At 60.3% G+C, this 27,016-nt stretch overlaps 2 protein-coding genes across 2 annotated transcripts in view; one reads left to right on the forward strand and one right to left on the reverse strand.

Moving 5' to 3' along the window:
* GSE1 (Gse1 coiled-coil protein) overlaps window positions 1-20,654 on the forward strand; it is a 102,856-nt gene extending 82,202 nt beyond the window's left edge. The window contains 17 exon segments of the mRNA XM_055818585.1: window positions 3,405-3,623; window positions 7,276-7,475; window positions 8,961-9,139; window positions 9,285-9,482; window positions 9,718-9,838; window positions 9,840-9,910; window positions 10,045-10,367; window positions 10,843-11,167; window positions 12,570-13,150; window positions 13,776-13,888; window positions 14,312-14,582; window positions 14,739-14,846; window positions 14,982-15,353; window positions 15,788-15,879; window positions 15,881-16,067; window positions 16,504-16,607; window positions 17,981-20,654. Of these exon segments, the coding sequence (XP_055674560.1) occupies window positions 3,405-3,623; window positions 7,276-7,475; window positions 8,961-9,139; window positions 9,285-9,482; window positions 9,718-9,838; window positions 9,840-9,910; window positions 10,045-10,367; window positions 10,843-11,167; window positions 12,570-13,150; window positions 13,776-13,888; window positions 14,312-14,582; window positions 14,739-14,846; window positions 14,982-15,353; window positions 15,788-15,879; window positions 15,881-16,067; window positions 16,504-16,607; window positions 17,981-18,115 (3,599 nt within the window). The 3' untranslated portion in view covers window positions 18,116-20,654.
* Window positions 20,655-21,124: 470 nt separating this feature from the next.
* Window positions 21,125-25,883, reverse strand: GINS2 (GINS complex subunit 2). Its single transcript, XM_055818586.1, has 5 exons — window positions 25,708-25,883; window positions 24,541-24,655; window positions 23,546-23,645; window positions 22,353-22,479; window positions 21,125-21,967 (listed from the first exon to the last, which is right to left on the reverse strand). The coding sequence occupies exons 1-5, from the start codon at window positions 25,795-25,797 to the stop codon at window positions 21,842-21,844; spliced, it is 558 nt and encodes a 185-aa protein (XP_055674561.1). The 5' UTR covers window positions 25,798-25,883; the 3' UTR covers window positions 21,125-21,841.
* Between the last annotated feature and the right edge of the window lie 1,133 nt (window positions 25,884-27,016).

Raw genomic sequence — 27,016 nt, forward strand, 5'->3', positions numbered from 1 at the left:
CCCTGTGCCCCCTGCCCACGGGAGAAGGATCCCGGGGTCTCAGGGTGCTGGGAGCCCAGTCCTGCCTGCCCGCGGCGGCAGCCGGCGTGGTTTATTTGTCTCCAGCCCCACCAGGCAGCCAGACTGGTTCTGCTCTCGCTGCCGGAGGAGGCTCCCGCTGCCAAAAAACCCGCCAGCGTCATCAGGAGCAGATGGAGAGATGATGGCACGCTCCCAGCTCCCTGCTCCCAGCCCTGCACCAGGGCTGCAGGGGGCCGGGGGCAGGGACACCCCCGCCCCCAGGAGCCAGGGGCTTGGGGTCCTGCACCATCAGGGATGCCAAACCCTGGCTGGTGCCGTGCGTGGCACTGCGGGAAGGGGTGCCAGGACACGGTGGTGGCACAGGGAAGGGTGAGGGGGACGCGGCGATGGCCCTGCCATCCCCTTCTCCTCCTGCTGCCGGGCAAGGACCTGCCTGCTCCCATGGGCAGGCAGCCAGCAGGCACTGGGAATGCCAGACACTCCCTGCACTGCCGTGCCCGGGCACATGCCGTGGGAGGGACAGGGACGTCGCCTGGTCCCCGGTCCCCAGCCTCCTCCGTGGCTTCAGCAGCGGAAGCAGGCGTCCTGCAGCCCCCGCACCCCCAGCCTGCCGTGGCCTGGCAGGGGGGCGTACAGGCAGCAGCTGCCTGCCTGGGGGGGCGAAGGCAGCGAGTGGTGCCCGAGGGCAGGTACGTTGGGGGTGCCAGCCCCTCTCCCTGTGGGGCGGGGGGCAGCCTGTCCCGTTTCAGGGTTTGGCTCCCTGCCTCGGTGAGGCAACCGCTGTCATGACCCCGGGCTGCTGCCAGGCTCCGAACTTGACCTGTTTTTCCGCACGGATCTGCCTGCTGGGAAAAGCAGCCGGGGAGGGGCAGGAGGAGGGCGAGAGCTGGGGGGAGGCCCCACCTCGCTGTGAGGCGGCATGGTGTCCCCAGCCACCGTGGGGATGGTGGCACCCAGAGAAGTGAGCAGCACCCGTGCTGCACTGGTGATGGGATGCTGGAGGGATGGAGCGCAGTCCTGCATCCCCATCCCCACACGGATGCTCGTGCCCGACCGACTCCCCGCCCCAGCGTGCCTCAGTTTCCCCAGCTGGCAGTTGTCCCGCAGAGCAGCCCAGGGATGCCCGGACAGACGGACGCCACCTGCGTCGGGGCAAGGCGGGTGAGCGGTGCTGCTCGGGCCCCAGCCGGGGCGGAGGCGCCGATTTTATCACCGGCCAGGAGTGGCAAAACTGGTTTGGAGCCCGGCTGGGGCAGCGGCGCAGCTTGCGTTAGCCCAGGGTGGGGGGGAACGCCAGCTCCCCACATGCTTCACGGCAAGCTGCTGGCTCGGAGCTGCCCCACGCTTGCCCAGCAAATCCCAGCGGGATCATGAGTTTGTTGGGAGGCGTTTGGGGCCACGGGGATCAGCTGAGCATCACACGGGTGATGCTCTGCCGCCAGCCCCCGTGCCCCGGCGAGCGTGCGTGAGCGTGCTAATCCCCAGCGGCTGGTTAGCGAGGCACGTCCAACCTTGCACTGGGGCTGGGGGTCATGCTGGGGTTAGTAGCTGGGGAAAACGGGGCGGGGGGGCACAGGGCGGTGCCTGGGGGGCTGCAGGCCTGTGCTTGGGGGGTGCTGGGCTGTGCCAGGGGGGTGCCGGGGGGGTGCCAAGGGGATGGCAGGCAGTGTCCAGGGGATGCGGGGCTCTGCCAAGGGGATGCAAACTTGTGCCCAGGGGATGTGGGATTGTACCCAGGGGATGTGGGGCAGTGCCCGCAGGGTGCAGGGCTGCACCCAGGGGATAGCAGGGAGTGCCTGGGTAATGCAGGGCTGTGCCTGGAGGATGCAGCTTGGTGCCCAGGGGATGCCAGGCTGGGCCTGGGGTGCTGCAGCCCACTGGGATGGTGCATGGCGCTGCAGGCAGAACCCAGTTCCCTGCTCTCTGGGGAGGCACCCAGGTACTCATCCAGGGGACCAAGGGCCGGTGCAAAGCCTGGGGGTGCCTGGGCCAGGCCGGCAGGTTGGCTTCCCAGCTGTTCTGGTAATGAATTTACATGAGGCGAGCGTGTCGACAAGGCGGCAGTCAATGGCTGAGAGCACCGGAGTTAATAAATGCTTGTATAATGAGGGCAGAGGGGAGCGCACGCCGCCGCGCTGGCCGCCTCTCCTGGGGCCGGGGGGCAAAGATTAATCAACGCTGAGTGGCACTCACGGCCCCCCCGCCCTGGCGCCTGCCACTCTGCCCGGCCACCCTCTGCCATGGGATGCTCTGGGGTCTCCGGCATTGCCAGTGCCTTAAGCTGCCTCCGGCCCCACTGGGAGCTGGAGGGCTGCCCCTCAGCCCCCCCGCCCACCTGCCCACCTGGGAGCAGGGCTAATTTTAGGCAGGTGTTAATGAAGCTGCTCGTATGGAAGTCTATTTTAAGGGCCCTGACATCAGCAGTTGCTATTTTGGGAGGTGGAGAGCCCTGGAGTGGCTGCTGGAGGGGACGCAGGGCGGGCTGCACCCTCCCACTCAGTAGCACCCAAACCCCCACCTTCAGGGGCCACTGTGCCCTGTAGCACCCCTGGGCTTCAGGGTGCAACGATGTGGACTCAGGGGTGCCGTGGTGAGGATTTGAAGGTGAAACGGTGGGGATTTGGGGGTGCTGTGTAGGGATTTGGGGGTGCTGTGGTGGGGATTTGGGGCTGCGGTGGTGAGGATTTGAAGATGTGATGGTGGGGACTGGGGGATGAAGTGGGGGGAACTAGGGGTGCGATATGGAGGATTTGAAGGTGCCACAGCAGGGACTGAAGGTGCAATGGTAGGGATTTGGGGGTGCAATGCTGGCAGCCCAGGGATGCAATATTGGGGATCTGAGGGTGCAGTGGTGGGGATTTGGGGGTGTGGTGGTGGTAATTACGTGTACAGCGGTGTTGCTTTGGGTTTTAGCAGCACCACTGGAGTCAGGGAGCTGCCCCCCTCTCCACCACCTCCATCAGGATGGTGAAGTCCCCATGTCCCCTTGAAACACCTTCTCCATTCCCACGGGGCTCTGCTGAGCCCCCCATGCCCTTCCCTGGGAGCAGCCCAGCCCGGGGGGGGATTGGTGGGGCTGCGGGACACAGGCAGCAGCTGCTGGCCCCCGCGTCACCTTGTCTCCCATGGGTGAGCAACCTTGGCGTGCTCGCTTTGCGAGAGAAGCTGCTGCCCCGTAAGCATGCAGGGCTTGCACCTGCCTGCTCGCTCCCCCCACTGCATGAACCTGGGCTGCGTTTTGGGGTGGGGTGGTGAACCAGAGGGAAGGCCTTGCTTGTCCTGCGGGTTGTTCCTGCTCCTGGGGGGGTGGGTGGATCTGGGGACCCGCTCTCCCCATTCCCATCCCTGTATCCCTGTCTGACGTGGGCTGCTGTTGTTTGCAGGCATGAGCCATGAGCCGAAGTCGCCGTCCCTAGGAATGCTCTCCACCGCCACCCGCACCACTGCCACCGTCAGCCCCCTCACCCCCTCGCCACTGAACGGCTCCATCGTCCCCAATGGCAGCCCGGCAGCCAGCAGCACTTTGTCCGTCCAGGCAGCACCTTCCTCCAGCTTCGCCGCCGCTCTCCGCAAGCTCGCCAAGCAAGCCGAGGAACCCAGAGGTAGGGGACGATGATGGGGACAGGGACCGGGGGTGGGGGGAATGCCGAGTATCAGTGCCTTTCCCTGCTGCTGCCACCCGGGAGTTGGCTGTCGGCATTTTCTCGCCATTTCCCAAGCTAATGTCTTTCTCCGGCGTCTTGTCTCGAGGGGGCAGTTTAGAAATTCAATTCAGCCGGAGTAATCCAAATGCCATATCACTCGCCATACCCTGGGAGAAAGCCTGGGAGAGTGCGGCGCGGGGGGACCTGTTCCTCCCTGCCCCCCCCAACCCACTCCTTCCCACCACGCTTCACTGAAATACTGTCTTTTCCGGAGGCTCCTCAATTCTGTTCCTTCCCCAGCCGAGTTGCCTGGCTAAACAGCAAATTTGGGTGCCCCCAGGAGGTCCCTGTCACCCTACAGTGGCGTGGCTGCTGCATCCTTCATCGCACCCCCTGTCTCTGCTCGGGTGTGGGGTGCAACTCATGATGGGGGGGTATGAGCTGCTGCTGCTGCAGCGCCAGGGCACCCTGAGGTCCCCGCTGCCATGAGGAGCGTGTCCTGAGGGAATCACCAGGGCTGTCCCACATGTGCAGGGTAAGCAACCTGTCCCCAAGCTATGAAGCATTTCACCAGGAGGCTGCTGGCATCATTAATTTGCAATGAAATAGTATTTATCCCTGGTACTTCTGTTGGTGGGTGCTCCCCGCTGGGTCATTGCCCACTGCCTGGGCACTTTGGTTCCTGGGGAGGACACCCGACCCTTTGCAACATGTTTTTTGGAAGGCTCCTTTTGGAAGATCCCTTCTGCAAGACTCCTTTTGGAACATTGTTTTTTCAAGGCTCTGTTTTGGAAGACCCGTTTTGCAAGTGCCATCTGCAGGACCCTCCTTGCAGCCCCTCACCAGCCACGAAAGACCCTGGCAGGGCCGTGACCCGAAGCCTCTGGCATCAGCTGCTCCCGTGGAAGCACGTGGGGACACCGGGTCCCCGTGATGCTGAGGGAACCAGGTCTTGATGATGCTTCAGCCTCGCTGGGAGCTCCTGGTTCTCCCCCGCTGTCTCCTCCAAAGCCCATCCGCTTCCTTCAGGGCGGTTGGTTGGGTTTGGGGGATTATTTTGCCTTTTCTTCCCCCCCAACGCTCCATGGCTTGTGTCCCCACCATGCTGCTCAGCCCATCCAAAGGGACGTCAGCAGGTTTTGGCATGGATTTCATGGTGCTGGAGAGAAGCAGCCGTGTTCTCTTTGGATTTCCCCTTAATGACTGCATAGTCAGTTTGCAAAAAAAACCTGTCCTCGCCCATCTGTGTGCCCGAAGTGGCTCATCCCGGAGGTTTTTAATAGGCGTGGGTTTGGGTGCCTGTCAGGAAGGGGGTTTCTCTCAACACTGTGGTTGTTAGCCCCAGGGAAATTAATTGCTTTGCCCCCAGGTCCTCACCTCCTTTCCCACAATGGGAGGTGCTTTGCCATGGCAGATGCAGCTGATGGGGTGATGCCGACTGGGGTCCACCCAGGATCACCAGCTTTTTTACTGGCTTTGTGGACTGGCAGTTGTACTGGGGCATCTGTAGGGATGTCCCGCTTTCTCACAGCATCCCCAGCTGCAGGGGCTCATCCCGGCCAACTCCATCCCAGCAAAGCCCCAAGAAGCCCCCGAAGCCATCTCCTGGCTGGGGGCTCCTGCCTCGAGTCCTGCCCTGGGCTGTCTGCAGGGTGGGTTTTATTTCCCCGCCTCCCTTCCTTTCTTTTTGCCCCCCCTCCTCCTTCAGGGTCTCAGCTGTTAATTACATTTGCCTGTCAGCCTGGGCTGCTAATCTGCTATCGCCGAGCGGAAAGCGGGAGGTCAGAAAACAAAGGTGACACCATCACACTGTGCCTCTTGTCATCTCCAATCCAGATTAGTTTCATTGACTAACTCCTGGCTGAATACCACCAGTTAATTATAACGATCACAAACCCTCCCGTTTAAAGCCACACAGCGAGAATTAAGGTTCTGAAGTAAGACTTTAGCTTCATTAATTGCCGGGCTCATTGTGATGGTATTGATTGTTAACGCTATCGCGTGGTGAGTAATGGCTTCCCAGCTCAGAGGGGATTAGGCTGCTAATTGTTGTTGGCCTTGCGCTGACAAGATAGACTTCAGTGGGTGTCAAATCCGTATCGGCGGCCTCCTTTGTCGCGGGCAGCCTTTCTCTTTCCCCCAGTCTTGCTGCTCTTGAAATGAAAGCAATTCGGAGCGACTCGGGAATAATTAATAAGGCAGGGCGGCCGGCAGTGGGCTGCTCCGCTTGGCCTCTCTGCTCCGCTGAGCATCCTTCCCGCTGCCTGGGGATGCCTGGGGATGCTCGCGCTTCCCTGCGGCATTCCTGGCCCCACCGGCTCCTGGCTCCCTCCCGGTGTTACCCTGGTGCTGGGGGCGAGTGTGGTGAGGAGTACGTGGGACTTCTGGAGGGGGATGGAGATGAGTTGCTTGCAGGGCGAGAAGCTGCCTTGCACTCTCAGGGGAGCCAGCTTGTGTGCTGACAGGGCACGGAGCCAGCCTGCGCGCTCAAGGGAGCCGGCTTGCACACACGAAGGGCGAGGAGACACCTTGTACACTCAGGGGAGCTGGCTTGCATGCTTGCAGGGCAAGGGCTGGCTTGCACACGCAGAGGAGCCAAACTGCGTGTTTGCAGGGCAAGGAACCAGCTTGCACGCTCAGGGGAGCTGGCTTGCACACTCGGGGGAGACAAAGCCCCTCTGGGTGCCAGGCTCAGTACCAGAATGGGGAGCATCGCCACCTCTTGGCTAGCATCCTGCCGTCACCGTGGGCCACTCCTTGGTGACCTGTAGCTGGTCCTTGCCAGCATGTCAGAAGCCTTCTCTTGGCCCAGACTCCGGGCTGGTGGGAGCAGGGTTGTGGGGGGTACAAGCCCCCCAAACTGCCTGGCTGGGGTTTAGGAGCAGTCAGTGTGCTGCAGAGCAGATGCCGGCGCCGTGTGCCCTAGTTAACGTTGAATTTGTATTTCTGCTCCAGCTCTGCTTTTCTACCCACATCGCACTCTCCGCTTTAATTCCATTTTTATTTTTCCCTTGGATACATCGCCAGCATCCCCAGAGTGGGTATAATTTAAAATACAGATGTATTATGCAAATAAAGCCAAAGCCTTGCCCAGGGGTTACAGGGAGACTCCTTTGTCCCAGTGTCTCCCGAGTGCCCCAGCTCATGCACGGCGACTTTGGCAGCTGGATTAAGGAGCCTGTGGGCTCGGCTTTGAGAAGTGGCCACCTGGGGCTGGCATCGCATCGGTGTCACTCACGCCAAGGCTGGCAGCGGGCAGGGCTCACCTGTGAAGGGCTTTACGGGAGGGGGGGTGGGCAGCAGGCAGTCCCTCTTAGATGGGAGCAAGAGGGTGCCTGTCATACCATGTGGGGCAAAGCCTTTTGGCACTGGAGGGAACCTCCTTTGGGACAGGGCTCCCTGGGACCTCCCGGGATGGGAGGATGGGGGTCCAGCCTCGGGGGCTGGAGGGATGCAGATGGCCCTGCCTGCGTCCCCGTGCCCCATCGCTGGTCCCTGCAGCGGGGTGTCCCACTGGGGATGGCATGGGATGGCTTCAGCTTGTTCAGAGGGTGGTTTCAGCTGGGTAACAGCTGCCTTTTTCCCCACTTATTTTAATTTTTAATTTCAGGGTCCTCGATAAGCAGTGAGTCATCCCCGGTCTCCTCGCCAGCCACCAACCACAGCTCCCCTGCCAGCACGCCCAAGCGTGGCCCCATGGGCCCCATCATCGTGCCCCCAGGGGGCCACAGCGTGCCCAGCACACCACCCGTTGTCACCATTGCCCCCACGAAGACGGTCAACGGGGTCTGGAGGAGCGAGGGCAGACAGGTATGGCTGTGTCTGTGGGGTGCCCGGCCCCCCCCTAGGATGGGGGGTGTGGGGTGCCACGTGTGGCACTGATTGTGCCAACCGTGGTCCGAGGTTGCACTGCTCCCGAGGGAGCGGGAGCTGCCCCCTGTTTTGTCCCCTCTCCCTGCCATGTCCCTGGGTTGCTATCGTTGTCCCTGGGCTGCCATCCAGAGGGGAGCCAACGAAGAAGGGGAGGGGGAGCGGCTAATTAAGAAGCATCGTTAGTGGTTCTCTCCTGCACACGCTACAAGCAGATTCCCGGGGGGATTATGCCACTTGGAAAGACTAATTAAACCACAAAGCGGAGAGGCGATGGGAGGGGATGAGAAACACCGAGGGCGGGAGAGAAAAATAAATTGAACCATGATCCCCGAGTGCTCGGAGGGGTGCGTGGGGTGTCCGGGTGCTCCCCACCCCCACATCACCTCCTCCCCGGTGACCCCCGCAGCATGGGGGTTAACCGAGCGTGGGTTATTGTCTGGCAGAGCCGTGCTCGCAGCGTGACGCCCCGAGATGGGGAGGTAATTAGAGCAGAGCCTGGCACGCACAATAAGCCTTAATGCAGGCGGCAGAGGTGGCGGGGGGGATGCCCTTTGTGCCGGCCGTGGTGACCTTGGGACCATCCCCAATGGCTGGGGACCTGTGACCTACCCTGGAGGTTCTGGGGACTGGGAGGGGATGGGGAGGGGATGCAGGGTTGTGGGGAAGGGCTGCCACCATTCTCCTCCTATAGCTGCTAAATGGAGAAGATGCAATGAAAAATAATCATTTTTAAACCCAACCTTGCCTTGCCGGAGGTCCCCCCACTAACTGCTGGACCTCGTGTCACCGTGAGAGGTCCCCCCCTTGCCAGGGGATCCCTCCCCAGCCGGCGTGGGTGCCAGGAGGGAGCGATCTTCATCCCGGCACCGGGGATGAGGAGCTGATGGAAGGACGGCTGAGGCCCTGTGGTGGGGTGGGGGTGCTGATGCTGGCCTGGCTGCGGGGCGGGGGGGGATGCTGGGCTGCCCCCTGGTTTATGGCCGTTATCAAAGGCCTGCTGGATTTCCCCTGGCCACGTCTGTATCCTCCCCAGATGATTAATAGCTCTGGAGAACAAAGCGGCCCGTAAATCTCCAGGCAGGTAATGTGTGTCCTGCTGTCAGCACTGCCCTGGCTTCAGCACCCCCTCTCCAGCTGGTGCCCCCTCCGCTGGTGCCCCCCCCGCACCCCCCACCCCACCCCACCCCCCCGGCCCCTCACACCCCTCCAGCCCTCATTGGACAGCTGGAATATGGGAGGATGCTCCAGCAGATGCATCCTCCCCTGGGTACTGGTGCCAGTCAGGGACCCTGTGGGCACACTGGGGACCCACTGGGTCACTCACTAGGACACTTGGGGTGGGGATGTAGCAGGGACCCCCCCCCACATCCCTGCCCCCCTGCCTGACACCCAGCTTGGCATTTCTGCCTCTTTGCCTTCCAGCAAGAAGCAGGGTCGCGAGGCAGCAGCAGCGGTGGCCGCGAGCGCCTCATCTCAGAGCCCCCCCTTGCACAGGAGAAAGCAGGGGGGCCTGCCGTCCCCTCCCACCTCCTGGGGACACCCTACTCCTTTGGGCTGCCCCCCAGCTCCGTGGTGCAGGACTCCCGCTTCCCACCTCTCAAGTGAGTCTGTCAGCAATGGATGGTGGGGGGGTTGCAGGATGCAGGTGTCCCCTGCGGAGTCTGGTCCCACCAGGCATCTCTGTGGGGGAGTGACATCTCCCCAGGGGGACAGGGTGGGATGGTGACCATCTCCCTGCTCCCCCAGCCTGCAGCGGCCGGTCCACCACGTGGTGCCTCCCAGCGCTGTCACTGAGGATTACCTGCGCAGCTTCCGTCCCTACCACACCGCCGAGGACCTCCGCATGTCCTCCCTGCCACCCCTCGGCCTGGATCCGGCTGCCGCCGCCGCTTACTACCACCCCAGCTACCTGACGCATCACCCCTTCCCGCACCCTGCCTTCAGGTGGGCATCGGCCAGTGGCCTGGGTGTCCTCGGGGAATGCTGGAGGATGAGCCCGGGGGCTGGGGAGGTGGGAGCCTGCTGTGGTGCTGCACTGAGGGATTTTTGGGCTCTCCAAACCCCTTTCCCAGTAGAAGGCAGCCCCCATCCAGCCTGGGGTCACTTCCAGTGGGGAGGAATTGAGGGTTTCTTTCTCCCTCTGAGTGGTGCATCCTGCTGAGCATCCCTGTCTTCCCAGGATGGACGAGTCATACTGCCTGTCGGCGCTGCGGTCCCCCTTCTACCCGCTGCCGGCACCGGGCTCGCTGCCGCCCCTGCACCCCTCGGCCATGCACCTGCACCTCTCGGGGGTGCGGTACCCCCCCCGAGCTCTCGCACTCCTCCCTCTCTGCCCTGCAGTCCGAGCGCATCTCCAGCCTCGCCGCTGAGAGGTACAGCGGGGATGATGGCCGGGGTGGGCAGCGGACAGGACTTTCCAGGGGATGCTAACAAACATCTGGGGGTTGTTTGGGGGTTGGTGGTTTGGTTTTTTTTTGTTTTTTTTTTTGGGGGGTTTTCTTTGCAGGCTGCAAATGGATGAGGAGCTGCGGCAGAGGGAGCGGGAGCGCGAGCGGGAGCGGGAGAAGGAGCGGGAGCGAGAAGCCGACCGGGAGCGGGAGAAGGAGCGTGAACGGGAGCGGGAACGCGAGAAGGAGCTGGAGCGAGAGCGGGAGAAGGAGCGGGAACGGGAGCTGGAGCGGCAGCGGGAGCGTGCCCGGGAGAAGGAGCTGAGCATGGTGAAAGCCATGGAAGGGCCCTTCCTCCCCGTGGCCGAGCTGCACGGGCTGCGGGGGCACCCAGCCGAGGAGCGGGGCAAGCCGGCAGAGCCGCTGGTGCCCAGCAGACCAGGTAACGTCCCCAGGCGTGACAGGTGGGGGGCTGCCACCCTCAGCACAGCTAGCCGTGGTCCCCTTTCCCCTCCAGATGGCAAAGCCGAGGGGGTTGGTGGCCCCGGGAGGTGGCCTGGGATGGAGCTGGGCTCGCCTGGCTGCCAGCTCGCTTTGCCAAAAGCCCAGCTGCCGTGGCTGTCGGAGAGGCGGCGCGGTGCCTGTGCCATCTGACTGGGTCCGGGGCGGCACTGTGCCCAGTGCCACGGCATGCCTGGCAGCTGGGCTGGCGGTGAGCGGGCAGCCCCCCCCGCGCCACGTGGGCAGGGGACCTCCAGGCTCAGGCTGGTGGCTGCCCCACGGCTCTGGGTGCCTCCCGCCCACAGCGATGCTTGAGGGGGGGCACACACCCCAGAACACCCCGATAGCGAACAGCTGGCTGTGAGTGGCCCCCCCCTTTCTGTGCCCTGACTCCGGCACCCCCCTTTCCAACCCAGAGAAACTCAAGGACTCGGTGCTTCCGACGCCAAAGCCCATCCAGCACCCACTGCACCAGCCACCAGCCTCCCACCACCCCGTGCCCAGCCTCATCCCCAACCACAACGTGTTCCCGCTGCCGGGGAGCAGTGCAGCCACGGCGCTGCTCATCCACCGCACCAACGAGGAGGAGAAGTGGCTGGCCCGGCAGCGCCGGCTGCGCCAGGAGAAGGAAGATCGGCAATCTCAAGTCTCGGAGTTCCGGCAACAAGTGCTGGAGCAGCACCTGGACATGGGGCGTGCCCCGAGCCAGCCCGAGCCCGAGCATCGGCCCGAGCACCCCAGGTAGGGATGTTGCCTGCCCCACTCCAGGGATGGAGCTTCCCCCTGAAACCAAGTTGTGTTTTCCCATGTTGCAGCCATCCCTACTGTAATATCTATAGGGTTTTCCACTGTCTCCCTGTGGCTGTGCCTGCCCCATTAGCCGGCTCTGGCCCCCGCACTAGGTAGCCACCATGCTGTAGCTGTGCCCCTCGCTCGTTGCACATCCCCGTGAGCAGAAGCCGCTGTGCTTGGCCGGCACCAGCAGGTCCCCATCATGCGGTGCCAGCCAGGCCGGCTGCGTTGGCAATGCCAGGCGTTGCCGGTGCCCGACATCTGCGCATCGGCAGGCGACGAGCCCAGGAGGTGGCTGGGGGCCAGCGGCGAGCAGCCAGGTGCTGCCCAGGCACCCGGCACTGCTAATTGCAGCTCCCCCCTGTGCAGCGGACCCAGGCGGTGGGATGCCCTGTGTTGGGGGGGAAGCATCTGCCCCAAACCCAGGCACTTTTTGTGGGGAGCAGGGGAGCGTGCCTGCACCCCCTGATTGACAGGGGCTTGCTCGGCCCCGTTGCTGAGTGCTTAAGCAGTGCAGGCTCATCCAGCCAGCTCTGCTGCTGGCTCCCTTTGTTATTTTTGGGTATCCAGGGGATTAGCACAGCTCATCAAGGATAATAAGCAGTGGATTGTGGGGTGGCACAAAGGCGAGTGTCTGCCGCAGTCTCCCTTCCCCATCCGTTCGTTCCTCCCACCCCAAACCAGAGGGGAGAGAGCAAGGTCACCCGGAACACCTGCAGCTGGGGGATACCCATCCTCATCCTCACCCCCACCCCGGGGCTGCCCACATGCAGTGGGGAGAGGGACCGATCCCCAGCAAGGCAGGCGGTGCTTCCCACCGGTGGGGACGCGGTGCCGGGGTGGTGATGGCAACACAGGGCTGAACTTGCTGCTCTGTGCACAGAGGTCTGGGGCACCGGAGCGGAAAAGCGTTAAATGCACAGCTTGGGCGCATGAAATATTTATCCCACTAACGGGCTGGCGCTGTCCCCGGCTGTTGGAGGAGGATTGCACCGGGGCACTGCCCTTGCTGCTGGGGGAGCAGGGTTGTGCCAGGGCTGGTGGTTCTCTTGTCCCCATGACGGGCAGCTGGGGGGGGGTGGGGGTTGAGCCTGGAGTCCCCTGCCTGGTGCCCCAGGGATGCAGCCACATCCCTGCTCAGCCTACCCGGGAGCAGGCTTAACTCTGTCCGCTGTCCTTCAGGGCAGTGGCACAGGAGGGGATGGCTGTGGCAGCCCCACATACGCAAACCCCGCCAGGTGGCCCTAACCCCTGCATTTCTGCCTCAAAAGCAGCTCAGTGCCAGGGTGCAGCCGGCTCTCTGGCATCAGTGCTGGCCCCTCACCTCTCCGGTCCTCTCCTTTCCCCTCAGGTCAGGATCGAACCGCCACGAGCCGAGTGTCCGGGAACCGGGTCAGCACTTCGGCGGCCCCCCACCACTCATCTCCCCCAAGCCCCAGCACCACCCTGTCGCCACATCCCTCTGGAACCCTGTCTCGCTGATGGAGAGCACCCCCGAGCCCCCCCGGCGCCTCCCTGAGCCCCACGCCCTCCATGGCCACCCAGCCCCCTTCGAGCCCAGCCGTCAGGGCATCCCACTGGTGAAGGTGGAGAGGGTATTCTGCCCTGAGAAGCTGGAGGAGGGACCGAGGAAGAGGGATGCTCTGGAGAAATACCCACCAGGACGGGAGCCCGGTGCCCCAGAGCATGGGGGCTTCACCCACACCCCCTTCCTAACTGAGCTGGAGAAGTCCACGCAGAGCATCCTGAGCCAGCAAAGACCCCCAGCCGCCCCCTTCACCGAGGCCACCAAGCCCAGCTCCCCATACCGACCCCCCCCACCCCGTGCGCAGGACCCCATGTACATCTACGACGAGTTCGTGCAGCAGCACCGCAGGCTGGTCAGCAAACTCGACCTGGAGGAGCGCCGGCGGCGGGAGGCCCGTGAGAAAGGTGAGGTGCTGGGTTTGCACCGTGCTGGGGACCCCCCCTGCCCCGGCACTGGGACCTGGTGGTGGGTGGGGGCAGCCGGCGAGTCTCCTGGGGATGCCGGCAGCCTGCAATGCAAATGCTCCCGCAAGCTGAGCGGCTCGGTAAATCCTCTGCTCTAGACATGCCCAATTAATAAATGATGAACTGAGGCTAATAAGCGGCTTTTAAATATTAATGGGACTCTGCGAGCATGGATAAGAACAGCAGTGAGGAGACGGAGCGCTTTGGGGGGGGGGCGGGGCAGGCATTGCCATACCCCCTCCAGCAGGGCTGGGGGCTCAGCCGCAGCCTCCCCAGAGCCATGCCCCATTAACCCGCCTGCCGAGCCCCTGCCACCCGGCCCAGAGCAATGCTGAGCGGGGACCCGGGGGTGGGCGATGCCCTCCAGGGTCCCACAGCTGGTGGAGGGGGGCCGGGCTTTGTTGGGTTACACCCCCTGCCCTGCTGGGACCCACACTGGACCCCCACTGCTCCTCCCGCAGTATCCTGCCTCGTTGCACTGGCACCCTGCTGCATCTGTCCCCAGCGGGGTCCCAGCAGGTCCCCATGGTCTCCCCAGTCTCACACCAGCTCTCCCCATCCCCAGGTTACTACTACGACCTGGACGACTCCTGCGATGACAGCGATGAGGAGGAGGTGCGGGCCCATCTGCGCTGCGTGGCCGAGCAGCCCCCGCTGAAGCTGGACACATCCTCTGAGGTACTGCTGTCCCTTGCTGTCCCCTGTCCCCTCTGTCCCCCAGGGGAGCAGCCCCTCCTCAGGCACCAGGTCCCTGCGCTGCGGTGCAACCACAATCCCCAGCTGGCTGCAGAGGCACCAGGGGTTTAGGGATGGGGGTGGGAATGGAGATGGGGACAGGAATGGGGGTAAGGGTGGCGATTGGGAGGAGGATGGGGACAGGGATGGAGATGGGGATTGGGCTGAGGATGGGGGTGGAGATCAGGATGAAGATGAGGATGGGGATGGAGATACAGGGATAGGGATGGAGACCAGGATGGGGATGGGGATGAGGATGGAGATGTGGAGAAGGGGGATGGGGTGGGGTTTGGGATGAGGATGGAGATGGGGATGGAAACTAGGTCCAGGGGTCACCCTGCTCTGCTCTCCCCCTCGGTGCCCCAGAAGCTGGAGTTCCTGCAGCTCTTCGGCCTCACCACGCAGCAGCAGAAGGAGGAATTGCTGAGCCAGAAACGGCGCAAACGCCGGCGGATGCTGCGGGAGAGGAGCCCCTCACCACCAACGGTGCAGAGCAAGCGCCGCACGCCCTCCCCACGCCTCCCACTCTCCACCCGGTACAGCCCTGACGAGATGAACAACAGTCCCAACTTCGAGGAGAAGAAGCGCTTCCTCACCATCTTCAACCTCACACACATCAGTGCTGAGAAGAGGAAAGGTAACAGCCATGCCCCCGCGCACGCTTTGGCCCGGCCCTGGCTTAGGGGGTCCCCACTGCCTGGTTTGGGGGGTGCCACGGAGGGGTCCTGTCTGGGGCCGTGAGCTTGCTCTGCTGAGCAGAGGCTACACTAAACCTCAGCTTCCCATGCTGCAGACAAGGAGAAGCTGGTGGAGATGCTCCAGGCCATGAAGCAGAAGACCACGCCGGCCGCCGTGGTGGTGAAGAGCTCCCCGCGGGACAGCCCCAGTGGCCACACCACTGGTAAGCATGCCTCATCCTTCCCTGGCTCTCGGCTGACCGGGAGCATCCCCTGCCCGGCGGGATGGGGGGCTCAGCTTTGCCTTGCCGGGGGCACGCAGCCCCGACTGCAGCTGACTGCTCCTCCTGTGCCCAAAGAGCCGCCGGTGCCGCCACTCCTGCTGGATCCAGATAAACCCGTGGGCATCGCTGTCTCCGTGCCAGAGGTGCAGAAGACGGTGGAACCCGGCAGGTTAGACCAGCTGAGACCCCAGGAGCTGCCGAGGGCTAAAGAATTGGCCACCGTGCCGGCAGAGAAGCCCCGGCTGAGCGATGGGCACCCTGGGAAGAAGGCACTGAGCATCCTCAGCTACGTCAGGGGTCCCCTCCCCAAGGACATCCCAGTGCCACTGTCTCACAGCATGAATGGCAAGAGCAAGCCCTGGGAGCCCTTCATTGCCGAGGAGTTCGCCCACCAGTTCCACGAGTCGGTGCTGCAGTCCACCCAGAAGGCGTTGCAGAAGCACAAAGGTAACGGCAGGGATGCGGGAAGCAGGCTGGGTACCACTGGGCTAGCATCCCTGTGGGATAGGAGACCCCTTTGTCCCCCAGCTGGGGTCTGGCACCGCTGAGGGTGCAAAATTCACTGGCAACCTTGTTGCTGGAGCATCCCAGCTTATCGGTAAAGCTAAAAGTAAGGTGCTGGGATAATACAGCTCTGTTCCCCCCAGCTCATTTCAGTGAGTGAGGAAAATAAAGTTACTCCAGTGGGCAGGGGATGAAGAAAACCCACAGAAGATGCTGCAGCCCCCCAAAAAAGGGCCCAGAGGTGGGAGGAGATTAATACCTTGAGGGGAGCATCTTTCTTGATGCAGTCTCGGGGAGGGTAGCATTAGGGTGGGGTATGCAGGGAGCAGGCGGGGGGCACGGGGAGTGGGCAGGGGGCTGATGCTTGGTGCCTGCAGGGGGGACGACGGCGTTGACGGCAGAGCAGAACCACAAGCTTGATGCCTCCATCCACTACAACATCCCTGAGCTGCAGGCGACCAGCCGCCTGGCCGCCCCCCCCGCACAACGGCACAGCTGAGGGGCCACTGCCCCACCGGGCGCTGCCCCCACTGCCCCACGACTCGGCCTCTGAGGAAGAGGAAGAGGAGGAGGAGGAGGAAGAAGAGGAAGAGTACCCCAGGCCCAAGTGGCAAGGGATTGAGGCAATTTTTGAAGCTTACCAGGAACATATAGAAGGTAGGGGGTGGTGTGGTGGTGGGTGTGTAGGGCAGGGGCAGGGAGGGTAAACCCCCACTTCGTGCCTCAGTTTCCCCGGGTGAAACCACTCCGTTCCCTAGCCAGGCATCTCCAGCTCCTGCTGGGACAGGCTGGGGAAGCACCGGTGGCTCCCCAGAACTGCAGGAGCAGCACAAAAGCAACAGGCACCGGTGAAAATGGATATATAAGTGAAAAATTCATGTATTCACAGCTGCCCAAAGCCCTCCCAGCGGGAGGAACCTCGCAGGTTCCTCGCGGGCAGCGCAGGGGATATGCAGGGATGCTGGAGGCGATGGCTGCTGGCTGGGCAGAGCCTTGTGCCGGGCTGGCATCCTCCGCAGTGACATGCCGGTGCTCGGGCACGGTCCTGCGCCGGAGGAGCCGGTGCTCAGCCCCTCTCCTCTGGGCCTTACAGAACAAAACCTGGAGCGCCAAGTGCTGCAGACCCAGTGCCGGCGGCTGGAGGCCCAGCACTACAGCCTGAGCCTGACGGCAGAGCAGCTTTCGCACAGCATGGCGGTGAGTACCGGGCACCCTGTCCGCCTCTAGCGCACCCGTCCCTTGCAGTGCCCCGTCCCTCTGCAATACCTGTGCTGTGTCCCATCCTCCTGCAGTACCGGTCCCTTGCAGTGTCCCCTCTCCCTCCCTTGCAGTGCCCCGTTCTCCTGCAATATCCAGCCCTTACAGTGTCCCATCTTCCTGCAGTACCAGTCCCTTGCAGCGCCCCGTTCTCCTGCACTGTCCATCCCTTGCAGTGTCCCCTCCCCCTCCCTTGCAGCGCCCCGTTCTCCTGCACTGTCCATCCCTTGCAGTGTCCCCTCCCCCTCCCTTGCAGCGCCCCGTTCTCCTGCACTGTCCATCCCTTGCAGTGTCCCCTCCCCCTCCCTTGCAGCGCCCTGTTCTCCTGCACTGTCCATCCCTTGCAGTGTCCCCTCTCCCTCCCTTGCAGTGCCCCGTTCTCCTGCACTGTCCATCCCTTGCAGTGTCCCCTCCCCCTCCCTTGCAGCGCCCCGTTCTCCTGCACTGTCCATCCCTTGCAGTGTCCCCTCCCCCTCCCTTGCAGCGCCCCGTTCTCCTGCACTGTCCATCCCTTGCAGTGTCCCCTCTCCCTCCCTTGCAGTGCCCCGTTCTCCTGCACTGTCCATCCCTTGCAGTGTCCCCTCCCCCTCCCTTGCAGCGCCCCGTTCTCCTGCAATATCCAGCCCTTACAGTGTCCCATCTTCCTGCAGTACCAGTCCCTTGCAGCGCCCCGTTCTCCTGCACTGTCCATCCCTTGCAGTGTCCCCTCCCCCTCCCTTGCAGCGCCCTGTTCTCCTGCACTGTCCATCCCTTGCAGTGTCCCCTCCCCCTCCCTTGCAGGGCCCTGTTCTCCTGCACTGTCCATCCCTTGCAGTGTCCCCTCCCCCTCCCTTGCAGCGCCCTGTTCTCCTGCACTGTCCATCCCTTGCAGTGTCCCCTCTCCCTCCCTTGCAGTGCCCCGTTCTCCTGCACTGTCCATCCCTTGCAGTGTCCCCTCCCCCTCCCTTGCAGCGCCCCGTTCTCCTGCACTGTCCATCCCTTGCAGTGTCCCCTCCCCCTCCCTTGCAGCGCCCCGTTCTCCTGCACTGTCCATTCCTTGCAGTGTCCCCTCCCCCTCCCTTGCAGCGCCCCGTTCTCCTGCACTGTCCATCCCTTGCAGTGTCCCATCCTCCTGCAGTACCAGTCCCTTGCAGTGTCCCCTCCCTGTCCCTTCCAGTGCCCCCCACCCTATGCCACCGCACAGGCACCCCACATCCCCCGTGGGCCACCCAGGCGAGCCCAGCACCCCAGGAGGGATCCCACCCCTGCACCCCTGGCCTGGTGGCTGCCCCGCTGCCTGCCCTGACTGTCTTCTCCCCCTCGGCTGCCTGCAGGAATTAAGGACCCAGAAGCAGAAGATGGTCTCGGAGCGCGAGCGCCTGCAAGCCGAGCTGGATCACCTGCGGAAGTGCCTTGCCTTGCCTGCAATGCAGTGGTCTAGGGGTTATTTCAAGGGGTATCCCAGGTGACGCTCCTTGGGCTAGGCCGAACATATAGTCTAGAAATAATAATCTATTTTATTACCTTGAATATTTAATATTTTTCACTGGGAGGTTTGAAGCTAAAAAAATAAAATTTAAAAAAAAAAAAAAAAAAAAAAAAACAACAACAAAAACGGAGAATGTGCCATGCATGAAGCAAAGGAGCACGGGAGCCGGGAGGGGAGCCCACCTGACCGGCGAGCAGCCCCCATCCCATCCCCTCCCACCCCCCACTGGCTGCTGGCCCTCTGCAAGCAACCGCCAGCCCGGCTCAGGCTCTCCTCCCGGGGGCAGGGTGCTGCGGCCCCCCTCCACCCACCCACACTTTATAATGCTCATTTTTTGTTGGGTTTATTTTTTTTATTATTTTGGGGGGGGGGGTTGGTTTTTTTTTTTTTGTTTTGTTTTTTTTGGTTTTTTTAATTACAATTAAAGACTCCACCAACACTAAAGCCGGAGGAGCCCTGTGGGGCTGGGTGCAGGATGGCTGGCCAGCAGCGGCCGAGCCCCCCTGCCATGGCACTGGGAGCCTTCCCTCCACCCCCCGGGGCTTTCCACTGGAAATGCACTTCGCTATAAAACAATAAAGTCAATAAACTGGTTGAAGGTACCTTTTTGTTCCTGTTTGGGGGTAAGGGGCAGAGACGCGCTGGTGGTGGGCCCCAGCGGGGGTACCTTGTCAGAGCCATTCACCCTGGTTTTGCAATTTAAAAGTAAAAAAAAAAAAAGGTGCTTCAGCCTTGTATTGTGTATATATATTAAAAAAAGGAAAAGTTTTGTATGTTTTTATTACTTTAATTATTGTTATAAAAAGCTTGCCTTTTTTTTAATATGTTTCTGCTTTTTTTTTTGCTTTTTTTTTCCCCTTCCCCCCCCCCCCCCCCCCCCCTTCTGCCTCCCTCTTATTTTCTTTTTTTTGGCAAAAGGATTAAGTTGCTTTTAGTGTTTGTACTGCTGCTGGTCAGGACAGAAAAGATATTGTTTTAGAAGAATTTTAAAACAGGGAAAATAAATCCCCTTTTCCAGTGGGGCAGGTGCTGTCCTACCACCAGCCCCTTGGGAACCTGGAGCTGAGCCCTTCCACCACCCTCCTCCTCCTGGGGTTTGGGTTTGGTTTGGTTTTTTTTTTACCCTTTTTGGTTTTTTTGTTTCTGGATCTTTTTCTGGCCCATCTGGGCAGCTGTGGGTGTCACAGTGCCGGGTGGTTTCTCAGCCTTGTGTGGGCTCCCATCTGCCAAATTAAAAATACAACGCAATTGCGCCGAGAGGGCTGGAGGGTTTGGGGATGGGTGGTGCTGGGGGGTCCTTGTCATGTCCCCCCCAAAACACCAAGACAATCAGAGTGGTGCTAAGGCAGTTGGGGCAGGGGTAGCCGGGCTTTGCCCGTGGGGTTGGGGTTGGTGGCACCACAGGGCCAAGCCAGGTCAAGCTCTCCCTGCCCATCCCGGTGCCCGCTGGCGGGCAGGGGCTGCCTGAGGCTCGCTGCCGGCAGTGCCGCAGTGAAGCACGATGGCAGCGCCGGGCCAGGGTGGCAGGTTCAGGCTTGGTGCCACAAGGTGCCATTTTTAGCCACTTTGTAATCATTGTGTGCCCCAACTCCCCAGGGAGGTTTTGTATTTTTTTGTTATTATTATTTTTACAATTATTTATTTTTTTTTTTTTAATTCACCAGAAGACAAGCTCACGTCTATGGGAAAAGGTGACCTCTGCTTTCTGCTTTAAATTCCCTTGTTGCACTCTCAAAGAAAGCATTAACCGCCCCCCCCCCCCGCCAGCTCCCCAGTCTCCCATTGGCTTCACCAAAAAAAAAGCTGTGCAAGATTAAAAAGCAAAATGCCCTTGTGACAGAAATTAGTTTAATCTTTTTTAAATCCCCAATTGCATCGCCAGCCTCTGGCCTAGCCGCTGCCAACTCCAGGCTTCACAATGAATTTTAACACGGCAAAATATGCTTGCTGCTCGTCTCGCTTTTTCCCTTCCCGTGTGCTGGGGTTGGGGGCCGGGGGGGGGAAGAAGCCAGGGCTAGAAAATCAGCGGCAATTTATCCCTTGCCGCCACCGTGCCGTGATGAGGCTGCGGGTAGGAGCCTGGCTGGGATGTAGCCTTGCTTCGTAGCAGCTCCTGTGCTGAGACTTTCCCCCCTCACCAGCCCATAATCATGTTTTTTGGACCAATTTCTCAGCATTATTCCCCCCCAGGCCATGGCAAGCAGTTGTGTCTGTACGTACCCCATGCAGAATTGCTGGAGCAGCTGCGCCAGAGCCTGGGAGGGCTGCGAGGAGGGGAAGGAAGGCAGAGCCTGCTGGGGGCAGTTTAGATGCTGTGAAAGAAAACAAAACAAAACAAAAAACCCAAAAAGGAGAAAAAAAAAAAAAAAAAACCCAAACCCTAAACATGTTCTAAGTGTACTTGTTTGAATTAATTGTAATGTAATATATTATTTGTTGAATGTAGTAATTAGGTATTTATGAATATATTGCTGTAATTTCTGAAAACATCCAAAAAAAATAAACTCTTCCACAATGACGGCAAAGGATTCTTTCTCCCCCACTGGCGATGGGAAGTCAGCCCTGCTCCAAGCATCCCCCAGCCTCACCGCGAGCAGCTCCTGCCACTGCCACCTTGTCAGAGCCCTTTGGTCGCAGCCCTGGCCGCTGCAGGCAGTGCTGAGGGAAGCAGCGAGGCAGGCAGGGCACAGATGGCAGGCAGGAGCTGCACGGAGGCTGGCCCAGATGCTCGGGGAAGGGCACCGCTCGCGGCTTGCCGCCGTTGGGTTTGAGCCGGCATTTCCCCCTCGCCCGTAATAATTACGTCTGCCATCAACGCAGCCCGACGCCGGCGAGGATCCTGCCCTTGCCTGTCGGTCTGCCGCAGGAGAACGGGGCTGGAGCCAAAGGAGGAGAGCTGCGGGTTTTTCCAAGCATTGTTTAACCCACGTATGCTTGATGCACAGTGTGCGACAGAACAGGGTGACTAATTTGATGCCATTCACTCAGCTGCAATTTTAAAAAAACTACTTTATTTTTTATACACACAGTTTCAGATTTAAATATTTAAAAAAAAAAAAAAAAAGTCAGACATATGATATTACAAGACAGCCTGGCTTTGGAGAGGGAAAATAATTTCCTTTTGTCCTTCTCCAAAGAGCAGATGGATCTGCTTCCCAGCTGATCTCCCCAGCAGAGCAGCAGACACCTCTCATTGCCAGCACATCTTCCCCCTTTTCAAGGCTCTGAGAAAATTCATGGCGAAGCACCGCCTAGAAATTTATTGCTTTCAAGCCAGTGTGTGGCCTGTGCTGCCCTCAGAAGTTCCCTCTATGAAGTACACCCACACTCTCCAGGGTGGAGAGATTTGCCTGACATCATTAGACAGCAGCCTAGTGCTGGCAAGCCACCACCTGCAGCAAGCAGATCTCCGAATCCAAGAGAGAGGCCCACCTCTGCAAAGAGGGAGCACATAGGAGCTGCCGTACAGGGATGCTCCTGGGCCACTGGCAGCTCTGGAGCGGTTCCCAGCCGCCTGCTCCCTCCCCTGCCTGCACACACACCGAAAGGGAACCACAGCCCGTGTGCCGAGGAGGGGCTGCAGGCTTGGGTGGCTTCAGGAGATCTGCGCAGGGAGGTGGAAGCTGGCCAGATGGAGGTGAGGAGGGAGCCTGCTCCTTTCCACTGCCCTCTCCTCAGAGGTTTGGGGGCCGGCCTGGCTAGTACCTCAGAAATCCTGGGACTGAGCACTCTCACCAGGCTGAAGGTTAGTCCGGAGCTTGTACATGTGATCTAAGGCTTGAGTAAGGAAAGTCCCGGTTGTGTTGATCTCCATCAAGGTTAAGTTATCTAGCTAAAAGAGAAAATAACAGAATGTGGGGAAACAGCCCTGTTGCAGTGGAGGACAAGGAACTCTGAAAGCAGCTCTGCAGCCCGCACTTTTCCTTCGGTGACACCCCAAGGGACTGGCCCAGCTGCCACCCCCAGTCAAGAGAAGCACACGAGCAACAAGAGCGCTATTTCCATAAGGCACGGGGAGCTGCAACCAGCCCATAAAGCAAGGTTTCAGCATATGGCTTTAGATCCCAACTGACATACCCACAACCCAGGAAAAACATGCCCCAACCAGCATTTTCACGAGCAGCTCTCATCAGTCACAAGCCCACACAATCGCACGGCATCTGGAATCCTCCCAGCACGGAGCTGGCAAACCTCGCCCCGCGCGTCCCCCGCCGCACCTTGGCGTGAGCTTCCTGCTGCCTGACGAAGCTGTCCGCAGACAGCCGCAGCTTGGCCACCCGGGTGTCCCAGGTATCCTTCACCAGTGTTCGAATCTCATCGGCTTTGGGGATGTTGTCTGAGGCACTGGAGGAGGAGAGGATCAGAACAGGCTGTGAGGGACTCGTACGTTATGTCACCGGTGTAAGTAATGTTGGCAGTTCTTCAGCCCTCCGAGGCATAAGCAGAACAGTTTGCTATAGAGAAAAAAACCTGCAACTCAACATTAAAATCCAGCCTGGTACTTCTGCTGCTGGGATTTCTGGGATAGTTTATTTACCCAGGAATGCTCAGCTCTGATGCAGCATCTGGTTCTCACTAGAATCCTTCTGCTCTTTAATTGCCCAGCTGGTACGAGGTACACGGAGGGCCAATAACCCGGCCAAACTCACAGGCAGCCAGGGAATTGAAAGGACTCGGCTGCGATTAGAGCCCCGGCTCTGTGCTCTCGTGGCTCTATCAGAGTATTAAGTTGAAAGGACTGTACGAGCTGTGCCACATCCTCCCATTAAGGCAATTCAGCGCTGCCATAAGGACCTCGAGAGATCAGATCAATTCACATGGACAGAGCTGTCAGGGTTATTCTAGCGTGAGGGAAGGAGCCGCACGCCAAGAGCGTCATCTCCAGAGGAAAAGCCAGTGCTTAAATGACCACCCCGCCGTAATAGAGGGCTTAAAGTCAGAAGAGCCTGCGCTAGGAAAAATACCAGCCAGCACATTTTACAAGTGAAATGCCTCAGCAGGCAGGAGTTCAGAGTCGGAATATCCCCGGTCTCCTGCTTCTCAGGCCGAGGAAAGAGGAGCTTTCCTCCTGAAGGAGAGCCAAGGAAGAAGCCTGGAGGGTTCAGGCTGCTGAACAGATTGCAGGCATGGAACGTGTTGCCGATCCTCAAGGCCTCTACGCTTAGCTGCCGCTCAATAAAGCGGCACAGCCCCAATTATCAGGCCACAGAACAAGCAATCCCCAAGTTACTGAAATGCAAAGTTACCATGAGAAAACTGCTGCAATGAGATCTTGGCACGCTGTGAAATAAACCTCCATTAACTCTCACTTTCCCACCGCCCTCTGGGTTTGCTGCCAACGAAAGCTTGAAAAATTGTCTATGCCAGTATGTACTCGGGCGGAAACTGTTACAATACATTTCCTACTTACTAGTTTAACAGCAGCTTTGTGAGTTCCATATAATAAGGACTGGGCATCGGAGTGAAGGTGTCCTCTTTACGTTCCTGGTCCCGGATTTCCTCCAGTTTTTCTAAAATACAACCAGGAATGGTCAGGCATTGCCAGACTTTGAATGCCCTAGGCACATTTTTAGCCCCCAGGAAAACCCACGTGCTGTTTCTGTAGGACCGGCTCTGTGTTCAAGCTGGAACCAACATGCAGACAGTAAAAGGCTTCTGTAACAAAGCACACAAGGATGCTAACAGGGACATTGAAGCCACACAGCACACCATGCTGGGAGGCTGGATCCACACCAGTTTGACCCCCAAACTCATCACCTGTTGGGAGATGTTCCATTCACCAACAAAGCACTTGCTCTAATCAGTGTTTGTGCCCTTGAATGAATAAAGCAGGACAGCTTGGTGCACCTTCCCTCTTACTGCAGCTCCACCGTTTACCTTCTCTTTCCCAGCTTCCCTCGAGATGACAAAAGGGAGGGTGCCACGATTCTCACTTTTTAGAGAGTGAGACGACTTCCCATTTCCAATGCCCTCGAGGAAAATTATTTCATGGAGTGAATGAACTGGTGATTAATATACATATATGCTCTCCAAGGTTTCCCTCCTCACAGAGTGTCATCCAAGGTCCCCAGAGCTCTTTCTGAGCAAGTCTTGCGAGAGATGCAAGTGCTGCTCAGAAAACCAGTGACTACTGCTGGAGATGAGCGTCAGGGCTGGGGATTCAATCTAACCCTTGTTCTTCCTCCTCATCAGAGGAACAGAAGTTAAATACCTGACTTAACTGGAAAGATTACATCTCCTGTAAATATAAAGCACTCCAGTGGTGGAACATTAGATCCTTCTCTCAGAGTTACCTTGTGTTTGTCGAATTAAGCTTCCTGCTAATGCTGAAAACCAGAGATTTTTTGTTAACTTCATGTTTCTGCTGCACCAACTGAAGCCCAGGGCTGAAGCCACCATCCTTACCAACATCCATCCATTCTGGAGGAATGAGCCGACACTTCTGCCTCTGCTTCAGATTAATGGCCAACCAGACAGGCACTTCCACCGGCAAGCCAGGATTGAAAGGACCCAGATCTCCCTGGAAGATGAATTGAAGACGAAAGTAAGGCAGCAGTGAGGTCTTGGACACTGCAGAATTTGTCTGCTAATTTGGCCTTGGCCATCTCTAGAGAGCATAGGTTTCCAGAGGATTCTGAAAGCCCGAGTCAAATAGCTTCTGAATTTGCTCCTCTCGCTTCCCATAATTCTTGCTCTCAGACTTTTCCTCCTCTCCCTTGAGAAGTAATAACTAACGTTTCCAGTGCATTTTCTATTTCAAAGCATTTCACAGAAGTTATAGTCAGAAATTACATCTGTCTTGGAAATGCAACCCCCTGGGCTCAGACTGAGGTGTTTTCAGAGGCGGGTGGCAGTGGAGCACAGCATGCACCACCAGCACATTTCATGTGGACACCAACACCAACACCAGATCCTGACCCCCCTCGGCTGGTGGCTCAGCACTCAGGGCAGCCGGTCACCCCTGCCAGCCCCCAGCCAAGGCCCAGGTGCCAGGGGCTGCGCCACCCACTGCAAAAGCACCGGAGATGTGGGGGACAGCACTGCCCCCTCCCAAACCACCGGGGGGCTGCCCTGCCTCCTGTCCCAACCTGCTTCCCCCCTCCGCCCCATCGCTGCCCCTGTCCCCCTTTAATCCCTCCATCCCCATCACACCTGACCCCCAATCCCTCCAGCTCCTTCCCCATGCCCCACATCCCCTATTACCTGCCCCCAATCCCCTCAGCCCCTGTCCCCTGATGACCCCAGCTCCGGTCCCTCAATCCCAATCCCCTCGGCCCAATCCCCCACACCTAATCCCTCCTGCCCCCAAGGCCTGTCCATAAACCCCCACAGACCCTGATCTCAATCTCCCTGGGCTCTATCCCCCAAGTCCCCGGCCCCAGCCCCCGCCCCGGCCCTGCCCTCCAGGCCCTGTCCCCCAAGTCCCTACCCCCCCGCCCTGTCCCCAAGCCCCCCCACGCCCTGTCCCCAGGCCCCTGTCCCCAGGCCCTGAGGTCTGCCCCCATGCTCCCCCTAAGCCTCTGTCCCCGGGATCCTCCCCCAGGCCTGTCCCCACCCCCCGGCCCCGCCGACCCCGATGAGATGGATCCGGTCGAGGCTGAAGTTGGGCACGATCGTCACCAGCTCCTTCTCGGCCAGGAACTCCACCTCGGCCGGCTCCATGGCGGCCGCGACAGGGGAGCCTGGGTCGGCCCCGAACCGGCCCCAAACGAGCCCGGCGCCGCCGTGCGCCCGCCCTCGCGATTGGCTGGGCCGCGAAGAGGACCCGCCCACAGCGGCCCGCCTCCCGCCGTTTTGGCGGTCTCCGCGTGGGGCGGGGCCTGGAGCAGCTCGGAGTACGCTGATTGGTTTTTCGCGAACGACGCTGGTCGGCCATTGGTCATCATTGCGCACCCCTTTCTGATTGGCTGTTCTACTCGCGCCGCGCTCCGTCTCCGGCCCCGCGGCCGGGCCCTGCTGGGGGAGGTCTGGGTCAGCCGCAGAGGGACCAATCCCAGTGCGCCCCGGGGGGCTCTCGGCCAATCAGCGCTCCGCACTTGTTGCCGGGGCGCCGCGGGGGCAAGAGCGCCCCCTCCCATCCCTTCACCCTCTGCGCATGTGCGCGGCACCCGCCGCTGGCGCCCCCTGGCGGCCGGGAGCGGCAGCGCCCCGCGGGGACTCGCGTGGGGCTCCCGCCACCGTGGGTGCATGTCCCCGGGGCCCGGGGTGCCCCCCCCGCCCTGCCTGAGCATCCTCCCGCCTGCGCACATGTCCCTGGGCAGCCAGCCAAGTTCAGGGGCCTGCCATCACCCACCGTCCTTTCCCTCCACTCATCAGCCCACCCACTCATCCACTCGTCCATCCCTCACCCATGCCCTTATCCACCCACCAATGCCTCCATCCCTCCACTCACCGATCTAGTCACCCACCCACCCATCTAGGCCTCCACTCATTCTCCATCCGCTCATCCATGCTTTAGAGCAGCAATCAGCCCTCCTCTTACTGTTTGTCCATGTGCCACATCCTCCCTCCCTCCCTCCATCATTTAATTTCATACCTACCTCCCTCCATCCATCCCCCCATCCATCCCTCCTTCCCTTCATCTCTCTCTCCCTCCCTCTTTCCCTCCATCCCTTCCTCTCTCTATCCCTCCCTCAATCCCTCCATCCCTCCCTCTATCCCTTCATCCCTCCCTCCCCGTCTCCCTCCATCACTTCATTCTTCCCTCCCTCTCTCCACCTGCTCACATCCAGCCCAGCCAAGCGGCTGAAGCCACCAGCACCAGCTGCCCCGGGTGATTCAGGGGGGCTGCAGCCTGCCTTGCAGGTCACCATGGAAACAGACCCCCCCCCCCAGGTGATGCCAGCTCTCCCCCGCCCCCCCCCCCCCCCCCCCCCCCCTC

The sequence above is a fragment of the Falco peregrinus genome, chromosome 14 (assembly GCF_023634155.1).
Source record: "Falco peregrinus isolate bFalPer1 chromosome 14, bFalPer1.pri, whole genome shotgun sequence".
Taxonomy (NCBI): domain Eukaryota; kingdom Metazoa; phylum Chordata; class Aves; order Falconiformes; family Falconidae; genus Falco; species Falco peregrinus.